The sequence below is a fragment of the Boleophthalmus pectinirostris genome, unplaced genomic scaffold, assembly GCF_026225935.1.
Source record: "Boleophthalmus pectinirostris isolate CB_2022bp ecotype Guang Dong unplaced genomic scaffold, ASM2622593v1 HiC_scaffold_5, whole genome shotgun sequence".
NCBI lineage: Eukaryota > Metazoa > Chordata > Actinopteri > Gobiiformes > Gobiidae > Boleophthalmus > Boleophthalmus pectinirostris.
In genome coordinates, this window is record NW_026571404.1 from 16,983,045 (window position 1) to 17,005,923 (window position 22,879).

General features: G+C 38.5%; 2 protein-coding genes across 3 annotated transcripts in view; one reads left to right on the forward strand and one right to left on the reverse strand.

The window, feature by feature from the left end:
• Positions 1–12,038, forward strand: part of strn (striatin, calmodulin binding protein) — a 45,017-nt gene extending 32,979 nt beyond the window's left edge. Inside the window, exons 8-17 of the mRNA XM_020921055.2 lie at positions 1,406–1,516; positions 3,887–4,030; positions 4,643–4,779; positions 5,888–6,063; positions 7,411–7,458; positions 7,580–7,701; positions 8,131–8,301; positions 9,783–9,923; positions 10,329–10,517; positions 10,739–12,038. Coding sequence (XP_020776714.1) covers positions 1,406–1,516; positions 3,887–4,030; positions 4,643–4,779; positions 5,888–6,063; positions 7,411–7,458; positions 7,580–7,701; positions 8,131–8,301; positions 9,783–9,923; positions 10,329–10,517; positions 10,739–10,908 — 1,409 coding nt within the window. The 3' untranslated portion in view covers positions 10,909–12,038. The remainder of the gene's footprint in view (positions 1–1,405; positions 1,517–3,886; positions 4,031–4,642; positions 4,780–5,887; positions 6,064–7,410; positions 7,459–7,579; positions 7,702–8,130; positions 8,302–9,782; positions 9,924–10,328; positions 10,518–10,738) is intronic.
• A 591-nt stretch (positions 12,039–12,629) lies between these two features.
• Positions 12,630–22,879, reverse strand: part of vit (vitrin) — a 39,065-nt gene continuing 28,815 nt past the window's right edge. For both annotated transcript variants that reach the window (XM_020921288.2, XM_020921284.2), the window contains 7 exons: positions 21,720–21,767; positions 21,271–21,336; positions 20,112–20,259; positions 17,405–17,508; positions 15,445–15,671; positions 13,919–14,432; positions 12,630–13,588 (listed from right to left, as the gene is read on the reverse strand). In XM_020921288.2, the coding sequence (XP_020776947.2) occupies positions 13,410–13,588; positions 13,919–14,432; positions 15,445–15,671; positions 17,405–17,508; positions 20,112–20,259; positions 21,271–21,336; positions 21,720–21,767 (1,286 nt within the window). In that variant the 3' untranslated portion in view covers positions 12,630–13,409. The remainder of the gene's footprint in view (positions 13,589–13,918; positions 14,433–15,444; positions 15,672–17,404; positions 17,509–20,111; positions 20,260–21,270; positions 21,337–21,719; positions 21,768–22,879) is intronic.

Sequence of the window (22,879 nt, forward strand, 5' to 3'; positions counted from 1 at the left end):
GGCAATCATTTCTAATTTAGAATGTCACCTACAATTTTACTGATTAACAGGACAGAAATAAGAGAATAATGTTAGGAACAGTCAAATCTATAATGTTATAGTTCGGAATAAACTAGGACTAAACAAGGGCTAAACAAGGGCTACTAAATTAGGACCAAATCAGGACTAAACCAGGGCTACTAAATTGGGAGTAAATCAGGACCAAACCAGGGCTACTAAACCAGGGCTACTAAACCAGGGCTACTAAACCAGGGCTACTAAACCAGGGCTACTAAACCAGGGCTACTAAACCAGGGCTACTAAACCACGGCTACTAAACCACGGCTACTAAACCACGGCTACTAAACCAGGCTACTAAACCACGGCTACTAAACCAGGGCTACTAAACCAGGGCTACTAAACCAGGGCTACTAAATTAGAACCAAGCCAGGGTCAGGCCAGGGTCAGGCCAGGGTCAGGCCAGGGTCAGGCCAGGGCCAGGCCAGGGCCAGGCCAGGGCCGGGCCAAGCCAGGGCCAAGCCAGGGCTAAACCAGGACTGTGAAACTCAACTAAAAGCCTATACCAACAACCGCATTTTCAGAACTGCTGGCCCAGACATTTCCATTATATAGCCTAATTCAAATATTCCCTTGTTATTTTTTTGTTTATGAATAAGGTAATAATATAATTCTTGTATTTGTCACCCATATCTCATGCTGTGGTCATATTTCATGATGTTTGATGTTTCTCTGTTTAACCCATAGTTTGTTCCTTCACTGTGTTCCCATAGCAACGTCTGACCACAATGTGTCTCCACTCCTGTGTCTCCAATCAGCATAATATCTTTGAGTCAGCACTAAATTACCACAAAGTTTTAACAACCCTAGATGTCTGGTTTAGGCCAAAATATACGAGATGTTCAGTTAAATTATTGGGGATATTGTGGAAAAGTGTTAGTGATGAGCAGATCAATACCAAGGTATTGCTATTTATCGGTACTGACAAGCTATCAAAAAGTACTGATTTTCATGCATAATATTTTGAACATTTTCATGAATTTATGAAGTGCGTTGTTAATATTATTGCACTATTATTTTGGTTTCATTTAATGTTCAATTCTCTGAACAGATACTAATCATATTGTGGCCAAGACCTTAACGATTGCTTTTAAAACTGTATTTGAATGTTACTTTTCCACAGTATTCAGTAATTTAATGCACCAGTATTTAATATTAGATTGGTACTTTCTCATAATCGCACAATACATCCCCTATAATTTAATCCGAAAAGTAGTGAACTAGTTAGAATATTATAAGAATGGGTATGAATTTGAAATATTAGATGTATTAGAATAGTGTGTAGTCGAGGAGCTCTTGAATCCAGTGAAGCAGGATGTGAGCAGCTCTGGCTCTGTGTGTCCCATAGACAAGGAGGAGCAGGGTCCCGTCACAGAGGCCTGGGACGTGGACCCCGGCCTGATAACCAGACTCAAGGAGCAGTACAAAAAGGAGCGCAAAGGCAAAAAGGGGGTGAAGCGTAAGTCCCTCCTGCTCCTCTCTCTGTAGAGCTCTGAGGCCTCGGTCCAAAACAACACTTCACTCTTTGGTTCCTCATCTCCCTCAGATGCTTTTTCTGTTTGTTTTTTAGCATTGCTCTGTCCCAGGGCTGAACAGTCGGACAAAAATGGCACTAAAGCATCTGGAAATTATACTGTTTTCATTTATTTAAAAAAAGGACATTTGAAATTTAAAGTGGATTATGTAATTTTTTGTGGTGGAGGGTCTGTCACCTACTTTTCTCTGTTGAGATTTGATTGCTTACACTGAAATGTTCCACACTGCCCTGGAAACAATCAGGTGCTATTCACTGTACGAATGTGTTTCATAAAAATAAAATGCAAGATAGAAGATAGATACAAACCTAATGTCATACTGAAGAAATTCAATTTGTCAACTGGACAAAAGTTTAATTTTACAATAAATATACATTTGTCCATTAGGGTCAGGAAGTTGTAGACCCCAGAAGTTGTAGACCACGCACAGTGTGGTACAGCACGACAGTAAACAAAGCAGTCGAGATGGATGTAGACGAAGTCATACGTTCTGTGTTGGCAACAATTCCCGATATCGAGGATTTAAAGCCAGAACAAAGAGATGACCAAATAGCAGCTATTGGTTAAAATAAAAAAAGTTCTCGCTTACCTTCCAGCGAACAAATGCTAATCTTCTGAATCCTAACCGAAGTTAAATGCACTGATGAATCAGGCTCGGATTCTACCTGGATGACTGAGGGATTGTACACACTTAATGTCATACTGTGGAACATTCCTGCCAAAGCAATAACATCTCCATACAAAAAAATATTTTAGTTTTGTGGTTTATAAAAATTTCAGGAATAGCTTTTTGATTATATTATTAATCTATATTAACCCTGACAAGATTTAAAACTACATTTAATGTTTTTAAAGTTAGTGCAAAAAAACTTGGCCACTATTGTCCTTACATCAGTGCAGTTTCCCATATGTCATTTTGATGCCAGTTGTTCAGCCCTACTGTCCTCTGCACTGTCCTGTCAAAACCATTTTCCTTTTTGTCTGATCAGCCTTCTCCTTCACTCCGGCATGTTTCTCTCCTTCTCGTTTGTTCACTCTTAATTTATAACTCACTTCATCTTGTCCACATTCATCACAGATTCATGTGTAAGTTAGCTGTGTCGACTCCTCCATCTGTCTACAGTCTGGATTTAGCCTCTAGAAGCAAACGCATCCTCTTCTCATTAAAACGACCATCATGTGTCGGCCATCTTGGTACTCCAGTTAATAGCTTTGTTGTTGTTTTTAATTGAAAGCTGTACAAACAAACAGTGAGTTGTGTGGATACTGCCGCTCTCACAGTTAAGAGGCACTTCAGATGCAGTCTCATTCACTTGTGAGAGTCATTAGGTTGTACATTTAAAACACCAGCTCTCTGTAAATGGGGCTTTATTGTATCCCACACTGCTCAGCTCGTCTCTGCTTCCCTCTCATTTGATTCAGACGCCATTTTTAACACTTAGATCTCTCCAATCGGTCTATTTTAGTTTTTCTCACTTGGTTTATCACATCTGAGGGAGTGTGGAGGAGAGGAGATGAAAATGAGGGATGGGTTTCTTTTTATGGTCTACAGGCACCTGTCAGGAAATTTAAATGTAAAAAGGTGAGAAATTCTTTAGATTATATATACTAATATTTATATAAATACTTCATTTAGTTCATTTGTGATTAAATGAATGAATGTATTGTTTACTTTCCCATCTAAGGTCATCACAATAAATCTGAGCCTTATGTGCCTATTTAGATATTTAAATGGTACAGGTTTTAAGTCAGATGCCCTACCATTATACAGGCTTGGGACTGACACGGACAGTACTGAAGTTTTTAGATTCTGTGGATGGTATGGCCTAACATTTCAGGCTAATCAGTTTTGCATAATCTAATTTAAAAATGCACTTTCACTTTTCACAGACTGATTTTACATTTTATATATCACATGTTTATTTAAAATGCTAAACTTCAGTATTTATTTATGTCTGCCAGTGAGCTTAGTTTCTCAAGGTGATATTATTTTGTTTTTATGAATTCTCTCCTAATATTTTAAAGCTGCATTATGTAACTTTTCTGCTTACATAGTTACTTTCAATATAGATCGATCCATTTTTTATTTTTTTTTTGACATTCCCTGTTTTGTTTATAAGGTTTCAATTTTCCTGCTTTACATTCCAAGTTTTCTTAAATTTTCTGCTTTTTCCTTTAATCACTTCCTTTTCAGCTTCTGTTACTCATGCCATATATTTTGTTTCCCAGATTGAATACATTCATGGGAATGAGACTCGGGAGACTAAAGCCTGCTGTTGTAACTTGTTGTACAGGGCCCAACCGGTCTAAGCTGCAGGACATGCTGGCTAATTTAAGAGATGCAGAGGACTTGTCCCACTTGCAGCCCCCCTCCGCCCCCCAGCCCCGACCCAATGTGGCCCGCTTTAACGAGCATGAAGCCAACAGGACGGACGAAGGTGAGACAAATCTGGCACAGCTAAAATTAAAGATACTATATAATTGCTTTTGGAACAATATATCATATGCACTTTGAAGAATTACAGACAAAGATGCAGATCTATTTAACTACCACAAAAAAAATTAACCTATAGCACTCATTGAGTTCTGAAGACCTCTGCCAAGGTACTGGCTCAGTATTACAATAGTAAGATACAACACCTAGGCCTACATTTTCTGTATTAATCTATGAACCATCACAAAAACTTCAACAACAGGTTCGTGAGGGAGGTTTGCATCATATCTAGAGCTGGACAATATGGTGATAAATATCAAATTGTGATCTTATTCTTGTGACAGTCTGCTGTTTTGGTCAGATTGTTATTATTTTTCACTTTCTGTATTAATGCAGCTGGCTGCTCAAGCGCAGACACTGTTGGTCAACTTCTATAATGTTCTGAATGATTGACAGCTTGATTTAACCAATCACTGTGAAGTGTGAACTTTAAGAAAAAGTGTACATGAATCATGATAAACTCAAAAACTGAAACTGAATAATTAACTAATTTTACACTTCTGACTCATAAAAGTACTTGTATGATTTAGTCTAACTCTGTGTCGTTTGTGTTCAGTGGAGGCGCTGACGTTCCCTCCGACCTCGGGGAAGGCGTTCATTATGGGTCCAGACGAGGCCATGGAGAGCGAGCTGGGGCTGGGGGAGCTTGCCGGACTCACTGTGGCCAACGAGGCCGACAGCCTCACATACGACGTGAGTACAGCCACAGCAGGCGGGTGATGCAGTTTTAATGTGAGGATTATTTAGTTTGTTTTATGAGAAATGCTTTTGTAAGTAAGTGCATTATAGTGATGTCTTTATCTTTTTCTATCCTCCTTAAACAAACTAAGGGTAAACTAACTGTCAATATATAAAAACACTCATGTAATGTAAAGGTTTTGGACATTTTTAAATGTAATCATGACAAACAAATCAATAATATAATTTGCTAATACAGTAATGGTTGCTGATCTAGTTCAGTTATTTTCATTCAACAATGACTACGCCATTGCCTATTAATTCTCAGGTGAAATTTGTCACATAAAGTTTTTCACCAGTATCAACCATCTTGCCATTTATTCTTTGGAAAACCCAATAAGCAAATGTCAGATTGTTCAAAGTGGTTTATTGATCCCAAGAAGGCCACAATCTCCCACACATTAAAACACAATGGAGTTCTGTGTCAGAGGCGGACGCCGAGGGGGTGAAAAGCCTTTACAAGTATTGTTTGTGTGCGTGTACTTTCAACAGCCCCTTACTGTGAGAAGCAAAGGTTGTTCAAGACTGTTTTAGACAACATAGATCTACTTTTATGTTATACTGAGGATCAAACTCTTTCAAATATATTGTTTTTTATGGTTTTTACAATGTCAAACTGTAGTCTTGCAGTTCTTCTGAGAAAACATTGCGACTACTTTATATGTTTAACTTGATGGTAAATAGTGAAATCATTCATTTCCATTCACAGCTAATAATCTTGTAATAATATATGATTATGCAACAATTTTTTATATATATAAATCAAACGTTGCTGTGACATAAATAATACTTTACATTTAGATTTGAAACATATGCCAAATCATAGTGCTAACATCAGAATTTATCAGGGTTATAGAATGGTTTATTTATTAGGTTTTATATACACAGTAACAGATTTACTTTGACTTAGAAGAGTCTACAAAAGTTGGCAGACACATTTGGAAGTATTGAAATGTAAAACATTTTCACAGAAATTACATGCTATATGAAACAGCGATTTCCTACTAAACAAATCTTCAACTACAGTATGTTTGCTAACAGGATACCTGCATTCTTTTTCCAGATTGGGAACAACAAAGACGCCATGAGGAAGACGTGGAACCCCAAGTTCACTTTGAGGAGTCACTTTGACGGGATCCGGGCTTTGACCTTTCACCCTGTGGAACCTGTTTTGGTCACTGCCTCTGAGGACCACACGCTTAAGATGTGGAACCTCCAGAAAACCGCTCCTGCCAAAAAGTAAAGTCATTTGATACTGTCAAAAATACTATGTTTCTACTATATTATCTATATTATCTTTGGAGATTTTCAGATCTATTGACGTTTTGGGGATTTTTAAAAATGAAAATTCATGCTGAAGTGGGTCAGATGGGTACTACTCATGACAGTTCCACCTAAACAAAACTGTATTGATGGTATACTCCAGTTAAGGCTGTGCCAAAAATCGAAAGATCTATAGATTGCGATCTCTACTTTGGTCAATCTCGATGAGAAGGCATTTAAGACATTTTAATCGACAGGTCTACAGCCAGTCGTGTGGCAGTAAGAGTGTGTTGTGCTGACAAGGCTTTACACTTTCTTATTTAGAAAAAAGTAGCCTGAGTCACAACATGTCCCTTTGTCTTCTCACATGTTCACAAGGTTAAATCTGTCTGCGGTACTGTCTGACTGCTCCCCTCTCCCGCTTTGTGAGCCAGCCGCAGCTCCTCACCTTTTCTTCTCTTTTTCTCCTCTTTTTCTTCTGGTGCTTCTCATCTTTAATCCAAGATCCAAGAAAGTAATGACTGTTTTCTCACCGTTTATGAGTGAAACTTGTGATGCACGTGTTTCTGCCGCTAGCAGTAACACGCTTATTCATTAGGTTGTACAAACTCATTCCAACTTATAAATGTTAATTTCTCTGGAATTATTGGTCCTATCAGCATGAAATAAAAAAAACTGTGGTGATCCTGACACTGCCCTTTATGCCTGAAGTCCACACGTCTATGTTTTTAATAAGATGGAAGAAGAGCAAATTGAAATTCGAGAATGATGTAGAGAGTAAATTGTGATTCTTCGTTTTCCCATATCACCCAGCCCTAACTCCAGTCCAGTCTGAGACAGGGCTTAGATGTTTTCAACTTCTAAGGAAAGATGTTCTGTCCCCACTGTATTTAGGGCCATTGTTTTAGTGTCTGTCAGGGTTTGACGGTGGTGGTGTTGAAAGATGCAAAAAAAAAAAACAAGGCACTCACTGGTTAAAAATAAAATGCCTTTATTAGTTTACGGCATGTCTTAATGGACAACTTACAAAGTCCCGGCGCGTTTCAGCCTATGGCTTTCCTCAGGGTGTTGAATTGAAAGTATAATGACATTCTGTGGTGCAGCTTGTCACTGTTTTCAGATTTAGTTTCTTATTAATGAAATGCCACTCTTCACTCCGGAGTCCATAAAGAACTGGTTTCATTTTAAGGGCTTTAAAATACTACATGTATTTTTAACCATTTTATACATTTTTTTATTCATTGTTTTGTTTGAGTGTCCACCTGAGTGTTTTGTATGTAAGAAAATGATATGACTATAATGAATCCCCTTTCTTATCCACAGGAGTGCATCTTTAGATGTGGAGCCCATCTACACGTTCAGAGCTCACAGGTACAGTCATGACTTAACACCTGAATAGATTTCATTGAACTGAGTGAATTATACATATAAATAAAAATGTCTTGCACAACTCAGCCCATAGCATCAGAATCATACCTGTCTGTGTCCACAGGGGGGCAGTGTTCAGTGTGGTGATGAGTGCGACTGGGGACCAGTGCTTCAGCGGAGGCCTGGACGGGACCATCCAGTGCTGGAACACCCCCAATCCAAACATCGACCCCTATGACTCTTATGGTAAACAACTTAAAATGTTGTAGTAATAGGTCATAGTTTGTTGAGCTTTTTTTTTAAATTACCAAATCATAATTATACTGTTCTTAAGATTAAATTTAACAGGATTGGATTGGCCTTATTGGAGCATCTTGTCTAGAATGCATGTTATGCTTCTCAAAGTGATTTATATTGTTCTGTCCGATGGTTTACTGTAGAGCTGTCTGATATGAGATAAAAATATTTGATAACTATATGTTGTATGGCGACCTATATCAGAGCAATATTTACATTTTTTTGACACAATTATTGTCACCCTCTATGCTTCACCACACTAAATAGTTCATATAATTTGTATTTTTTACAACCATTTAACCCTATAATACTTTAAAATATCATGGCTAATAATTGGAAATTGACTGAGTTGTTTTATATTTTGTGTTCTTGTCCCAGACCCCTCTGTACTGCGGGGAGCATTGACGGGGCACACAGACTCTGTTTGGGGCCTGGTCTACAGCAGTGCTCACCAGCGCCTCCTGTCCTGCTCCGCTGACGGGACAGTGCGACTGTGGGATGCCAACAACACCACCTCTCCAGCTCTGGCTGTCTTCAACGAGAATAAAAGTAAACACATAAGAAATGTTATTAAAATTTAAACTCAAATAGACATGTTCTGTTTACAAAGCAGCACCATTTACCAGTTTTCTCACAACAAAAACATCCACTTTATCTTTGCATGGCCTTCCTGATGGACATGTCCAGTCTTCTAGCATGTAAAATATCGTACAAGTAAAGCTAGTGTAATCTGTCTTTCGTCCAGGAGTAGTCCATGGAAGAAAAGGTTTTTCTAAAATGTCTGGACAATGTTTTTGAAATTGAAATGTCTCTACTGTCAGAAAGAAGTCTTTTTCCATCTGAAAGTACTAGTCTAAATTCTTGCTTCTCAGTCCAGTTCCTTCAGATTGAAAATTACTTCTGGATGGGAGCTGAAATTTCTCAATTTCAGACACATTCCACTGATGACTACCTTTTGAAATAGCAGCCTTTATGTATGTACTAACCTTTCTTCCCACTAGACATGTTCACTTTTGACTTATTCTTGACTGATTGTTGGTTTATATTAGGGATGGGCATGATTAATCGATTAAGCGATAATTGATCATTAAGAATTTCGTCGATTACGTTAATTTTAATCGACAAACCGAATGTAGGTTGCTGTGCGTAGCGTGACCAAACAGGTGTCTGTACATGTGTCTCTCTGCACTCAGAAGGAGCGAGCAAACACAAACATTCGGTCAGTCTGCAGTGTACTGAAGCACAAATGCGTATTTAACGATGACTTCTACAAGAAAGTCCACGCTTTCCGTTGCGTTCGGGACAAGTGTGAGTCCATGTGCACAGTGTACAAAGCAGGAACATATGTTTCGATGTCCAGTGGGAAAAAGTTTTACCAGGTGAGAGTCGCGCAATGTCGATGACGAGTCCCCACCTCCCTCCCCCCGTACGGTGTCCTGGTTTTGACAAACGCAAATATGGTCACACTAACCTGTATTCCACTGAGTCATGTCTTTTAATCCGACAGAAATTGACCGCATCAGCGACACAAGAGCTGTAGTTTTATTTTCGCTTAGTTTATGCAAATTAGCGATGCGGTTTTAAGTTTCGTTTCTGTGAGAGTTGCGCAAAACTGAATTAAACACATTAATAATTAATAATGTCAAACGGATTGATGTGGCTCTATAGTGGTTACGGTTTATATGTCGTAAAGTTGAATTTATTTATGCAGATTAGTAGTGCAGATAGTAATAATAATGATGATAATTTTAATATAAAAACGTTAATGATTAATCGATAATCGATCGTTAATTCTTCCGACGATCGATTAAGAAAATTTCATCGAATGCCCATCCCTAGTTTATATGCTGTGAAAAAAGTGTTATAGCTAACAGTATAAGTGTATAGCTACAGGCAGTAATATGGCAGGAAACTACTATGAAATTACTTCTTTTTACTTTCTGACAGCCATGTCAGTGTATTTGAATATAATACTGTATATAGTTTATTTGTGAATCTTGTATATGAGTGTAAATGGTTGTGTCTCTCAGAGCTTGGTATCCCGTCCTCGGTGGACCTGGTCTGCAGTGAACCGGCTCATCTGGTCTCATCCTTCACGAGTGGAGAGATCGGCCTCTTTAACATGGAGACTCAGCAGCTTGTCCTGAGTCTGGACACCAACACAGAGCAAGGTACAAAAGAGACTTCAACCAGAGCTGAAATGGGACTCCTGCAGAGAAGATAAAACTATCAGGATTTTTGCCTCTAAACAGCTAGCTTCTACTGTTTAGTCACTTCCTCTAGATGTAGCAGCGGGTACCAAAAAATAAAGCTTATGTTTAGATGGTGAAGCAATGAAGTTAGTCAGCTCTTTGCTAACCTCTAGTGGTGACTGCAGGTAAAGCTCCAAATATTTAATGTATAGTTAGCCTCAGAGCATCATTTTCTAAGTCACTTTCAAGGTTTTTGAGAAAATACTAAAATAAATTGACACTGTAATGAGATGACAGCTTGCCCAATAAAAATAAACAAACAAACAATTATGATTCCAGTGCACCTTTACAATAAATGGGATGTTTTTGCTTATTTTTCCTTAGGCACACCTTCTCACATCAACAAGGTTCTGAGCCACCCGACCCTCCCCATCACCATCACAGCACAGGAGGATCGCCACATCAAGTTCTATGACAACAACAGTGGGAAACTCATCCACTCTATGGTTGCTCATCTTGACGCAGTCACCAGTTTAGCTGTGGACCCCAACGGACTTTATCTCATGTCGGGAAGTGAGTGATTCAGCCGCTGTGGCTCAGACTGATCTTATCAAAGATGTGTCAGATAGCACTGACCTCAGGCTGTAGGGCTGATCCCTGATACAGACTACACCACTCACATATAGCTCTTAGTCTCAACATGATCACATTTTCATATTTAATGTTTGGCTTTATGTTGATTTAGTGTATTTTCTGTTCATGCCTGCACGCTGAACCTCTTCTGTCTCTCCCAGGTCATGACTGCTCCATCCGCCTGTGGAACCTGGAGAGTAAGACCTGTATCCAGGAGTTCACGGCTCACAGGAAGAAGTTTGAGGAGTCTATTCACGACGTTGCATTTCATCCGACTAAATGCTACATCGCCAGTGCCGGCGCAGACGCTTTGGCGAAAGTGTTCGTATGACCCTGCGGCCCGGCCCTCTGACTCCGCCTCCTTCGATCAGGGACCAATAGAGACGCAGAAGGGAAGGACTCTGTCCCTGAGTGAAACAGGCTTTCTGTGGAGAGGAACTATTCAGTCCCCCATCAACCATCCAGGCAGGCCTGGGTGTACGGCCACAGCGCCCCCTGCAGACTCACCTCCGCCACTGGAGGCTCAGGACTCAAACCTGGACTGGAGGTCTCCAGCTCTGCCCCTCCCTCAGGCCCCGCCCACCCGCCAGGCCCCGCCCACATGTCAGGCTCGAGTTATGTTGATCCAGAATCATGAGGTTCACTCAGAGCTATCCCTGACTGACTCTGCTTGCTGGCCTGCCTTTATTTTCCTTTTTAAAACACTTCTTGACAAACGTGCCTTTGGTTTCAAAAGGTCTGAAAAGTTATTTTAACAAACTTGTTCTTTGGGAAAACGTGAGGAAGCGGCGAAGACATGGAGCTGTTTGTCACAATGTTGTTGATTTTAACATTGGATGTAAAATTACAAATGCTTATAATAAACAAAATATATATTCAGTCTTAAAATCTTAACTGTGCAGCGTTTGAGTTTGAGTGCTCCTTTTGACAAAGTGTGGTTGGGGAATCAAATTTGTGCATTTCAAGGCAATGCTAATGAGTGATACAGACAATGGGATATATATTGCCTGTTTGTTAGATTAATTGTACACTTGAGAAGTAAGACTACATGTGTCCAAAGTTAACCTTTTTTGGTTATAAAGACAATTCAAACTTGGTTCTTATAGATGTCCATTTTAGGAAAAACTATCTGATTTTGGCCAGTTTGCTCTTGTTTGAATTGAATGGCTTGTACTCTGTAGTTTTCCCCAGTTGTGTGGACATGCTCAGTGTGATGTTTCATGTCCTGATATTTACAGTAGTCCAGTGTTTAGCAGGAACTTAGTACTGTAGGACTATTTGTAAAGACTTCAAACTCCACCATCGCTGAGGGCAGACCGCTGCAGCTAACTGTACAGTGAATGAGGAGGTGGGTGGAACCAATCAGAGATGTACATGTGTGTACAGCTTCAATCAGCCGTTTTCTCAGTCACTGGTTTGTATATGAAAGTATGTTCAAATAAAACCTGCTGTAAAATGTGATTCTGAATATTTGTTGTTTCTACTTTTTTTTTTTCTTATTCACACTTGATAGACAATTGTCGTTTGATCACATTTCTTCCCCAAAGTCTGAAATCAGCACTCAAACACATGCTTTTACTGACAGATGAGCAGATACTTCATTTTAAAAAGTCATGGATTTGCCTACATGTCCAGTTAATCCAATTTTATCACCAGTGATCAATACAATGGTGCTTGTTTTTTTTTTTGTTTTTTTTAATTGAGAATTCCTGTGGCACAGTGGCAGTAAAAGCATGTGGTTTGGGACTTATGAATAAATTATTATTATTAAAGAATTATTTCTCTTAAATTGCAATGATTCAAAGTCTTGTTTGTGTTCAGGAAATTCATATTGAAAGCATTCTTGTTTTAAATAAGAGAATTTTTAAAATAAAATTATAACCTATATCCTAGTTTTATCCCTGCTATCGGACTTCTCCAATGATCTTGGCACCCTCTTATGACCTACAGTTGGAGAATCAAGAACCAAAAAGTTGGAATATGGAGATCAAAATGAATATACAAGTATTAAACAGCAGAGAACAAAATCACACATGACCAAAAGTCTTAAATATTTTCAGAATTTTATTAAAAATATCACAAAATATTAATATTTGAACATTAGCGGAAGGATTTTAATATATACATTTACAAACAATGAAATTATAAATATATTTTCAACAGAAAAAGCTGCAGAGTTGGAAGCAAAATGCACTGTGAAAAAATTAAGACAAGTATACCTCTACATTATTGACAAACCGTCCATATCCATAAATTCAGCACCAAGAAAGTCTCCAAGGAACTTAATGCCCTCAGTATGTACCATCTCTTTCCCATTAGGAGACACAGATTTATACAAATGTAAGCACCTTTTGAAAATTGAAGGCAATAGAGGAAGTTAAGTTATTTTTGGGACACATTTTATATTCAAATACAATTTTTCCCTCTTGCCTTGTCAGTATTAAGCAACCACATTTAAATACTAGTCACTGATAACCTTATTATGTATTTTATTTAAATAAATTACTTGGTGTAACTTTTTTTAGCCTGCATAACACATGATGGAAAAGGGTCTCCAGGACATAAGAAGATACTAAGGTGAATTCTGTAGGTGAAAACCAAATGACTTGGCCCTCTTCTTTATTGTGATGAGTTGCATAACTGCGAATGCAAAGGTTTTCCAGAACCATTCCCATGAACTGGTATGGCTATGTTTATGTAGAGGGTATTTATTTATACTTGCATTGTAGCCAATGCAGCGCCTCCTAGTGGGCATCAAAGTGACTCCATTTACAGTGTCCAGAACGTCCCACATGCCCCTCTGTCTCAGTACAGTCTCTGCTCTCCCCCTCTTCAGTTTCTGGGCTGAGAGTTGAACTCCTGGCAGATGTTCTGGATGATTTTGGGCACATATTTGTACAGATTGTCAAACTCATCCACGAAAAAGGAATGGTCTTTATCAGGGTCTGTGGCGATGTATTCTAGTTCATCCTGGGCTGCCCATGCGATGCCGATGGAGTACGCAATCACCCCTGGACACAGAAAGACAGGAAGTGAGAAATACATATGGACTTAATGAGACAGCCTTTTTGTTCAGCCCACTGTAAACTTTGATTACTACGTAGAGCCTATAAACTGTATAACCTACTTGAAGGTTTTCTTCCAAACCAATAAATGTGATGTATTGTTATATAATTTAAGTTTCCCCTTAAGTTAATTGATTGATTAATTGGTGAGCTAGACCATGGTCAGCTCACCCACTACAGACCTATGCTTCATTTATTTTATTTGAGCACATTGGTTTCTCAGTACACAACAACAGTATATTTATTATAGACCTATAGACAGTATGCACTGCTCACCTTGGCGATGCACGGCCAGAGAAGGAGCCCTGACATCATCGTAGGACCTCCCGTCTGTGATTACGATCATGATTTTACGTTTGTTTGGTTTGGATTTACTGAAGAGCTGTTCTGCGGCATAGGTGATGGCTGCCCCTGTGCTCGTCCCCCCGCTCCAGTAGTTGATGCGTTTGATGGCATTGAGTAGCTCGGCCTTGTTATTGTATTGTCCAAAAGCAAACTCCAGCCTCTGTTCATACGTGTACTGCACCGCTCCCACTCTCGTGTCCGTGTCTGAGATCTCAAACTCTCGGGTCACGTTGGCGACAAACTGCAGCACGGTGCGGAAGTTCCCTGTGCCGACGCTGCTGGAGCCGTCGATGACGAAGGCGATGTCATTGGCGTTGAGGCAGGTCTTACTGCAGACAAGGCGGTCCGTGTCACAGACCCTCTTCACCAAAGGCTGCACAGCTTTCCTCAGGCCAAACCAGCTGGACACGGGCAGAGAGAAGAAGCCATTGGTGCGACACACAGCCTGGAACAGAGCACAGGGGACACTCCATCATGACATATCTGCATATTGTTTATGTTCTTGCTCCAGATCACAGATATGGTCATGAGCTAATAAAGCAAAAAAGAAGAAATGATACACATTACATTGTATTTATGGGGTTAAAGGTGCACTATGTAACTTAGAGTTGACCACCTGCTAGTCTCCATGGAGATGTTGTCGCTTAGCCCCAAATGTGAGATAATAGGACATTAAACTCAGTCTCCATAGAGACAAGTAACCTCACCAAGCAAAGTTACAGATCAGATCTATGGAGACGCAGGCCCAATCACAGTAAGCCTATTTTTAAAGTATTGCCTTTGTAATAAAATTGCACATTGAATATTTGCAAGAGATTTGTTCAATGCTATACTGTTTGAATATTCCAGACAAAGCAAACACCTTGGAAACAAAAAAGTGGCAGATCTCCATTTCATTTTTCCAGAAAAATTGCATATTGCAACTTTAAGTAACTGTTGATTTAATTAATTATTATGCATAATGTTCTTTTTAGCGCATGATCTATTACAACTCAAATTACAAACTGATCAGGCTGGTTGAACAAAATCAACCTTTATTCAAGTAAACAAGACATTGATATTCTGTGGCCATATGCCACAGTCCTTGGCTGCCTCCTATATTTTGCTCCAGGTCTTAACAAGTCTGTATCTGTCAGAGGGCCTGGATGTAGTGATGGTTAAATAGTAGAAGCAGTGGGCTTCAAACCGTAGTGTACTTCACCTAATACTTTATTGTGTTTTACTTCATTTTAAGAGGTGGGACTGAATAAGTTTATCATATCACATTCAAAAAAAAAAAAAAAAAGAAATACACGTTTTTGTTGTTGTTTTTGTTTGTTTGTTTTTTTAATATGTTGTTGTTTATACAACTACTAATTAAATGAATACTTAAAATTAAAACTAGAGTTAAGTTCTCTGAGCACTCTGTCAACCCACCTGTCAGAATAAATAATATCCACTGCCACATTTCTTCTTACCTTGTCCACAAAGTTGGCCTCCACCAAGTTGTGTTTTTCGTTGTCGTCTGGGCCCTCGATTGTGACAAAGAAGATATTTATCCCTGATTCTCGTGCGAGTCTGGATGCCTCCTCCACTTTATCTGTGGGCCAACCATCCACCAGGACCACTGCTACGTTTGGAGCGCCCCCTCTGTTCCCATTGGTGTCACTGAAGTACAGCTTATTAATGTAGGAAAGGGCCTTCCCTGTTCAGACAATAGAGGGCAGCAAACACAGAAATTTAGAATCTTTGTACCAGAAATATGCAGCTTAATCTATAGAGCTGATGTTTTGAAGATGATCTCAGAAAAGGCAGAATGAGTTGATAAATAAAAGAAGATTAGAATGGGGACCAGACTGAGACGTTTTAGGCATACATTTATTGAAATATAGGCCTACAACAAAATGCCCATCTAGTCTAACTACTATTATCTATCATAGTTTTCAAATAGTATTGAAACTGATATAATACTATTAACTACTGTAAAATATTGTCTTAATTTTGTTTTAGATTTGGTTTTGACCTGGATTAGACCTAGTCTGATTCATCAACCGGTTTCACTTTGTGGAAACCGTCTGACCTCGCAGCATAAGGATTTGTTTTATTTAACCAATCGCTGCTATTTGGTCATGACATATGTAATGCGCCAAATCCCGTAGGAAGAAGGGCAATAACATGTTTTCCCTTGATAAAATTCACCAAACGTTCCATTTGTGTTGGCTTTAAGTCCTTGATCTTGGGAATCGTTGCCAACACACAATGTCTGGCTTGGTCTACATCCATCTCGACCGCTTTGTTTACTGTTGTGCTGTATCACAAAAGGGACCCAGACAGGCGCTTGAGTTTGACGTCATGGCTTCACAGCTCTTCACTGATTGGCTGGTGCTCGGTCTACAACTTCCCCGGTGGCACCAGCCTGGTTCAATGATGATATTATGTATTATTTCAGCCCTGGTTAAATCTGTATTTACTCCTGGTCTTGTTGCCAGGTGTGTATTCAAAAAATTACTTAATAGATTATGAAATTAATTTATTGGATTATTCACCATTTTGGAGTGTCCTGAGTGAACTTCTGATCAAAAAATCAAAACAAACACCATGATCAAATATAGAAGCAGGCACTGTGGCACAGACAATATTTTTACCTAATCCCATTTTTTTATCTAAAAACTGGGATTAGGTAATATTTTAGTGTCTTGATACTGTTTCCAAATAAAAGTGTGCTGCTACTCAAAAAAGGTAAAAACAACATCGTAATGTTTTGAGGTAACAAATTGCAATATGTAATTTTACTACCATCTGTCACTAAAAATATCTAACTATATACTATGAATACTTCTGCATCGAAACATGGACATGTTTTGTGTGAGGAAACATACACAAAACCCAACTGACCTCTAGTTTGGGTTTATAGTGTGAATTGTAAACATATATATAACAATATAAAGTGCATTTGTCTCACTGTAAAAGCCAGCAGAAGACGTGGCATCCTATCATTTAGCCTGTCCTGTGGTCTCTGGTGGCACTATGGTCCACGTTTCATGACCACTCGCAATGTGCTGATTACAGAGCGCACGAGACACTATTCAAATCACAAAAGTAAAATTTAGCCAGTCATAAAGATGAATGTGGCACCGAGCATAGACAGGAGCGAAGACAAACATAATCTGACCCCCCGAAGATCGCCAAGGCATCTCAATCCTGCCGTATTTTGGTCAAAAACCATTCAAGAAAAACACAACTTTACAATGAAGAACTGTAATTTTCACCAACAGTATCTCGAAGCAAAATTAGATTTAATTGTATCTTTGCATGTGAAAATGTGCCAGTGCTGTAAAGATTGTGATAAGTGGCAGTGTTTTAATTTCACACCAGCGTATGTAGGTTTTATAGTTTGGTTTTGTAGTTTATGAATGCGCTGTAGTGTTGTGGACTCACCCACGTTGGACTGCCCCCCCTTCTGGACGATCTTTTCCACAGCCGACTTCATGTCTCTGGAGTTCGAATAGGACTTCAGGCTGATCTCTGTCACTGGGTCATCCCTAAAGGAAAAAAAAATTTAAATCTAATTCCAGTGTTTTATGTTCCATTTATGAATATGTATCAATGTATTTACGCTACCGTTCAAAAGTTTGGGGTCACCCAGACAATTTTGTGTTTTCCATGAAAAGTCACATTTATTTACCACCAGGAGTTGTAAAATGAATAGAAAATATAGTCAAGGTTAGAAATAATGATTTGCATTTGAAATAATAATTTTTTACATCAAACTTTGCTTTTGTCAAAGAATCCTCCATTTGCAGCATTTTCAACATTACAGACCTTTGGCATTCTACCTGTTAATTTGTTGGGGTAATCTGGAGAAATTTCACCACACATTTCTAGAAGCCCCTCCCACAATTTGGATTGGCTGGATGGGCACTTCTTGCGTACAGTACGGTCAAGCTGCCCCCACAACAGCTCAGTGGGGTTTAGATCTGGAGACTGCGCTGGCCACTCCATTACAGATAGAACACCAGCTGCCTGCTTCTTTTCTAAATAGTTCTTACACAATTTGGAGGTGTGCTTTGGGTCATTGTCCTGTTGTAGGATGAAACTGACTCCAATCAAGCACTGTCCACAGGGTATGGCATGGCGTTGCAAAATGGAGTGATACCCTTCCTTATTCAAAATCCCCTTTTGCCCTGAATAAATCTCCCACCTTGCCAGCACCAAAGCAACAGAGCACCATCACGTTACCCCCATCATGTTTGACAGATGGCGTCAGGCACTCTTCCAGCATCTTTTCAGTTGTTCTGCTTCTCACAAATGTTCTTCTGTGTGATCCAAACACCTCAAACTTCGATTTGTCTGTCCGTAACACTTTTTTCCAATCTTCCTCTGTCCAATGTCTGTGTTCTTTTCCCCATATTAATCTTTTTCTTTTATTGGCCAGTCTCAGATATGGCTTTTTCTTTGCCACTTTGCCCTGAAGGCCAGCATCCCTGAGTCGCCTCTTTACTGTAGATGTTGACACTGGCATTTTGCAGGTACTATTTAATGAAGCTGCCAGTTGAGGACCTATGAGGCGTCTCTTTCTCAAACTACAGACTCTAATGTACTTATCTTCTTGCTCAGTTGTGCATCAGGGCCTCCCACTTCTCTTTCTACTCTAGCCTGTTTGTGCTGTTCTAAGAAGGGAATAGTACACATTGTTGTAGGAAATCTTCAGTTTCTTGGTAATTTCTCGCATGGAATAGCCTTCATTTCCAAGAACAAGAATAGACTGTCGAATTTCAAATGAAAGTATTCTTTTTCTGGCCATTTTGAGCATTTAATTGACCCCACAAATGTGATGCTCCAGATACTCAACCCACTCAAAGGAAGGTCAGTTTTATAGCTTTTCTAACCAGCTAAACTGTTTTCAGCTGTCCTAACATGATTGCACAAGGGTTTTCTAACCATCCATTAGCCTTCTGACACAATGAGCAAACACACTGTACCATTAGAACACTAGAGTGATAGTTGCTGGAAATGGGCCTCTATACACCAATGTAGATATTGCACCAAAAAACAGACATTTGCAGCTAGAAGAGTCATTTACCACATTATCAATGTATAGAGTGTACTTCTGATTAGTATAAAGTCATCTTCATTGAAAAAAATATTGCTTTTATTTCAAAAATAAGGAAATTTCTAAGTGACCCCAAACTTTTTAACGGTAGTGTATGTGTTCGCATTCCAGTGCAAAATTTTTTCTTAGGAGCTTTAAGCAATGTTAAAATGCTCTTACCTCCTCAAAACATGCCTGGAGTTGTGTTTTGCTTCATTCACACATGTTTGAATAACCCTTTATTATTATTAATCAACTCCAAAGCTCAAAATGCTGTGGTAGTTTTCATTTTGTTCAGTAGAGATTGGCAATGCCAGGTTTGAAATTACCCAAATTATTCTAGTGAAGTTGTATGGAGTTTAAAAACAAACAGAACAGAATGTTTTCTGTTTGAGTGAAGAACTCAGCCTAAATATGGAGGGTTTCTGTGTTAAACATGGGGTGAATAAAAACAAAAACACAGCTCCAGGTATTTTGTGATGAGGAAACAGAATATAGTTTAATAGCTTTAAATATCTGGACAAAAAGGACACATATTTTAGGTATGAATTTGTATTAATGTATGTGTATGTCAGTGCAATATAAATAAATATAGTATTGTAGTGTTTCTGTCATCTCTCATCAATAATATCATCACTTATATATTCACTTATGTATTTACATAGTATATTTTTGAGGTAGTATTGTTACTGTTTATTGTTAGATGTAAGAAAAGTATAATTTTTAGAAGCTTACCCTTAAAATTTTAGCTAAGAAAATTTTTTAAATAGGAAGCGCTTTTATAACATCTGATCTTGCAAACGCATCTGCATTTTTCCAAAGAGAAAAGTATTTGGCATTTTTCCTTCAATGCCAAAATTGTTTCACCAAACTTACTCATAAAGTTTGTTGGCTAAAACTAAGCTTGAACTAAAAATACATGACATGGAAAAATTACAGAGCATGTGGACACTGGATGATAGTCTCCAGGTCTATTCAGTTTTTAACAGGGAATACAGAATTCTTGGCTGTGTCAGGATAAATTGTGGGGTTGTACATGAAGTTGTCTCTTACCCGTACTGGATTATGCCCATCATGGGTCCAGCTATGCCAACATTTATAGTCTGTGCCACTTCAGACAAAAAGTCCTTTTGGATTTTAAACCTGCGCTTCCCAATGCTCCAGCTGCCGTCCATCAAAAAGACAAGGTCCACCTTACAATCTGCAAGAATTGTACATTTATTCATTTATAAGTCATGCTGTGTAATTTGGCAAAGCTACATATAACTATACCTTAACTTGCCTTAATAAAGCATAAAGAAAGAAAGACATAATTCATAGTTTAAATAGTGACTTAGAAATCCCTCAGACGTTAGGAGTTAGGTTTAAGTAGTTCATTCTTAATAAACTATTTGCTTATTATGAATTTTTCATGCTTTATTAAGGCTAATTAAGGTGCTATCCATATTGTTTTTCTGGTGGGCGATGACACGATGTGCTTGGAGTTAAATAGAACAGTGTTTTCCCAACTTTTTTTTTAGGAACCCATATTTTAAAAGTCACAAACCTTCATAACCCAAGTCAACAGACATTCTTGGTAAATCACAAAATAAAGGTGGATTTGACCATTCTTGAACATTAATGAGGGTATTTTATTGTTGACTGAGTGATCATGTCTCCCCGACCATGATTAGTATTACTCAAGTTTTAAACAATGACAAACAGTAATTGAAGCAGCAATAAAATGATCCATAAGTCGCCAATTTGGACATTAAATGTAGCCCATTTCTTTGTCTTTTCAACATTCAGTTGAACCAGCAATATTGGAACAAAATAATCTGTAGAATTATATATTGCAGAGCTACATGCAGATCGTGACAAGGCGACCCAAAAAATATCTCTTGCGATCTACCCGAGGGTCACGACCCAGTCTTTGGGAAACAATGGTCTAGAAAATTCCACAGTATGGCATTAAAATGATCTATCTCAGTGGAGACAAGCAAGTGGCACCATTAAGTCAAATGTCAGGTCTGATCTGTGGAGAGGTGACCCCGCTCACAGTATAATGCATGTTTTTTTTTTAAAGTAGATATGTTTAATGTCATACTATGAAACATTCAAGCAAAATAATTTCATCTTCATAGAGACAAGAAACACTTGGCATACCCTCCACCAAAGGTACACAGTGCAACTTGAAAACATAAAAACAGCAACAGAAACTCTGTGAACTTACTTGGATCTCCTTGGGATACTGGTTCAGGGATTCTGGGAATAGGCTCCGGCTCTCTCAAATTGAAACCTAAAAAAAATGCAAATTGCCAGTAAGAAAACACAATTACATCAAATGGCAGTGGCTCTACTATGTGCTTAAACTGAATTAAATGAAGATGTCCTGGGTTAGCTTGTTCTCTGGTCTAAAATTGAAGAGACATGTTACACATTAAAGCTCACTTTGGTGCTGCTTCAGTCATTCACTTTCCAGAAATCCCAAAATTCACGTTGGTTTTGGTATAATTTCAGTGACTGGGGACACGTAATCTCAGCATTTAACTGGGACTACTGACTCTTCCAATTACAGGTTAAGAACAAAAATACCAAAATCCCGTCCTTGGGGTAGCAGTGACCAAAAGTGAGATGTGGGTCAGGATACATAACAATCAGTGTGAGGAAGTGCTGGTTTACCTGATTCATAAAGGTTGATGTCTGGCTTCCAAGCGTCCACTGGCTCCACTAAAACAATAGACAACAGGAAACATCATTAAAACACAAAATTATATGTTGTTTTTAAGGTCACACGGGGAGACCAAAGTGGACTATAATTCAGGGTTATTCAACAGGAAGTCCATGGGGCAGATCAGAAAACAAAGGTCAAAATGTACTTGCAAAGAGGACTTAGTGGTGAAAATTAATGTTGCATGACATCAGCAATATTGTCGATAATAAGGTGTGCAGAGCAATATTATAGAAAAGTCATTTCTAAAAGTATATTATGTGAAAAAAATGTACTATACTTTTAAATGTGGGTTCAGCCAATATCCTAATCTCTTGGTATGTTACTTTCACCATATGCAGCTCACGGTTCAGTATTTATTGCAATATTTTGTGGAGGAACAGAATTTTGAATATGCTACATTTTCCTTTTAAAATGACAAGACTTTGGTTCTGTCATAATCCAAAGAATTAAGATTTAAAAGTGCTTATAACAGTTATTTCTACATGTACTAGTAGTCGGCACTGAAACGGAGCAAAGAATCATGGTCTAAGTAGTTCACTCTGTCTTTTTAGCTATATTGCTGCACTATAATATAACTAATCATTTTAGTAGAGAGACTTATAATTCGATATATTGTGATGGCCCACAGTATTATTGTGAGACTTTTGACGATACAATATCACAATATTTCGGTTATTTTTACATCCCTATTACAAAATATGCCATTATCTTATGTATTACTTTAAGCATTTATTCAACTGCAGCTGTCTTTATCGCTAAAAAAAACAGATAGACAAACATGAAATCTGAATATAAGTGACCTTGATTCTCAACTCTCAACTCTAAATTTAATGTCATACTGTGGAACATTCCAAGCGAAGCAACATCTCCAAAGAAGTAAAAATCGCACAAGGAAAAAGATAATTAAAAGGCCTTTATTTAGGTGGCCAAAGCCAACATGTTTCTTTCTGGTCTTCATCAGGGCTTAGTTTAAGGATGAAGACCAGTTTGGTCAAAACATGTTGGCTTTGGTCATCTAAATAAAAACCTTTTAACTATATTTTTCCTTGTACTTCTTTGGAGTGCCTGGATCCCGTTGTATTTTAAGTTTTGATCCTTTTTTCAAGAG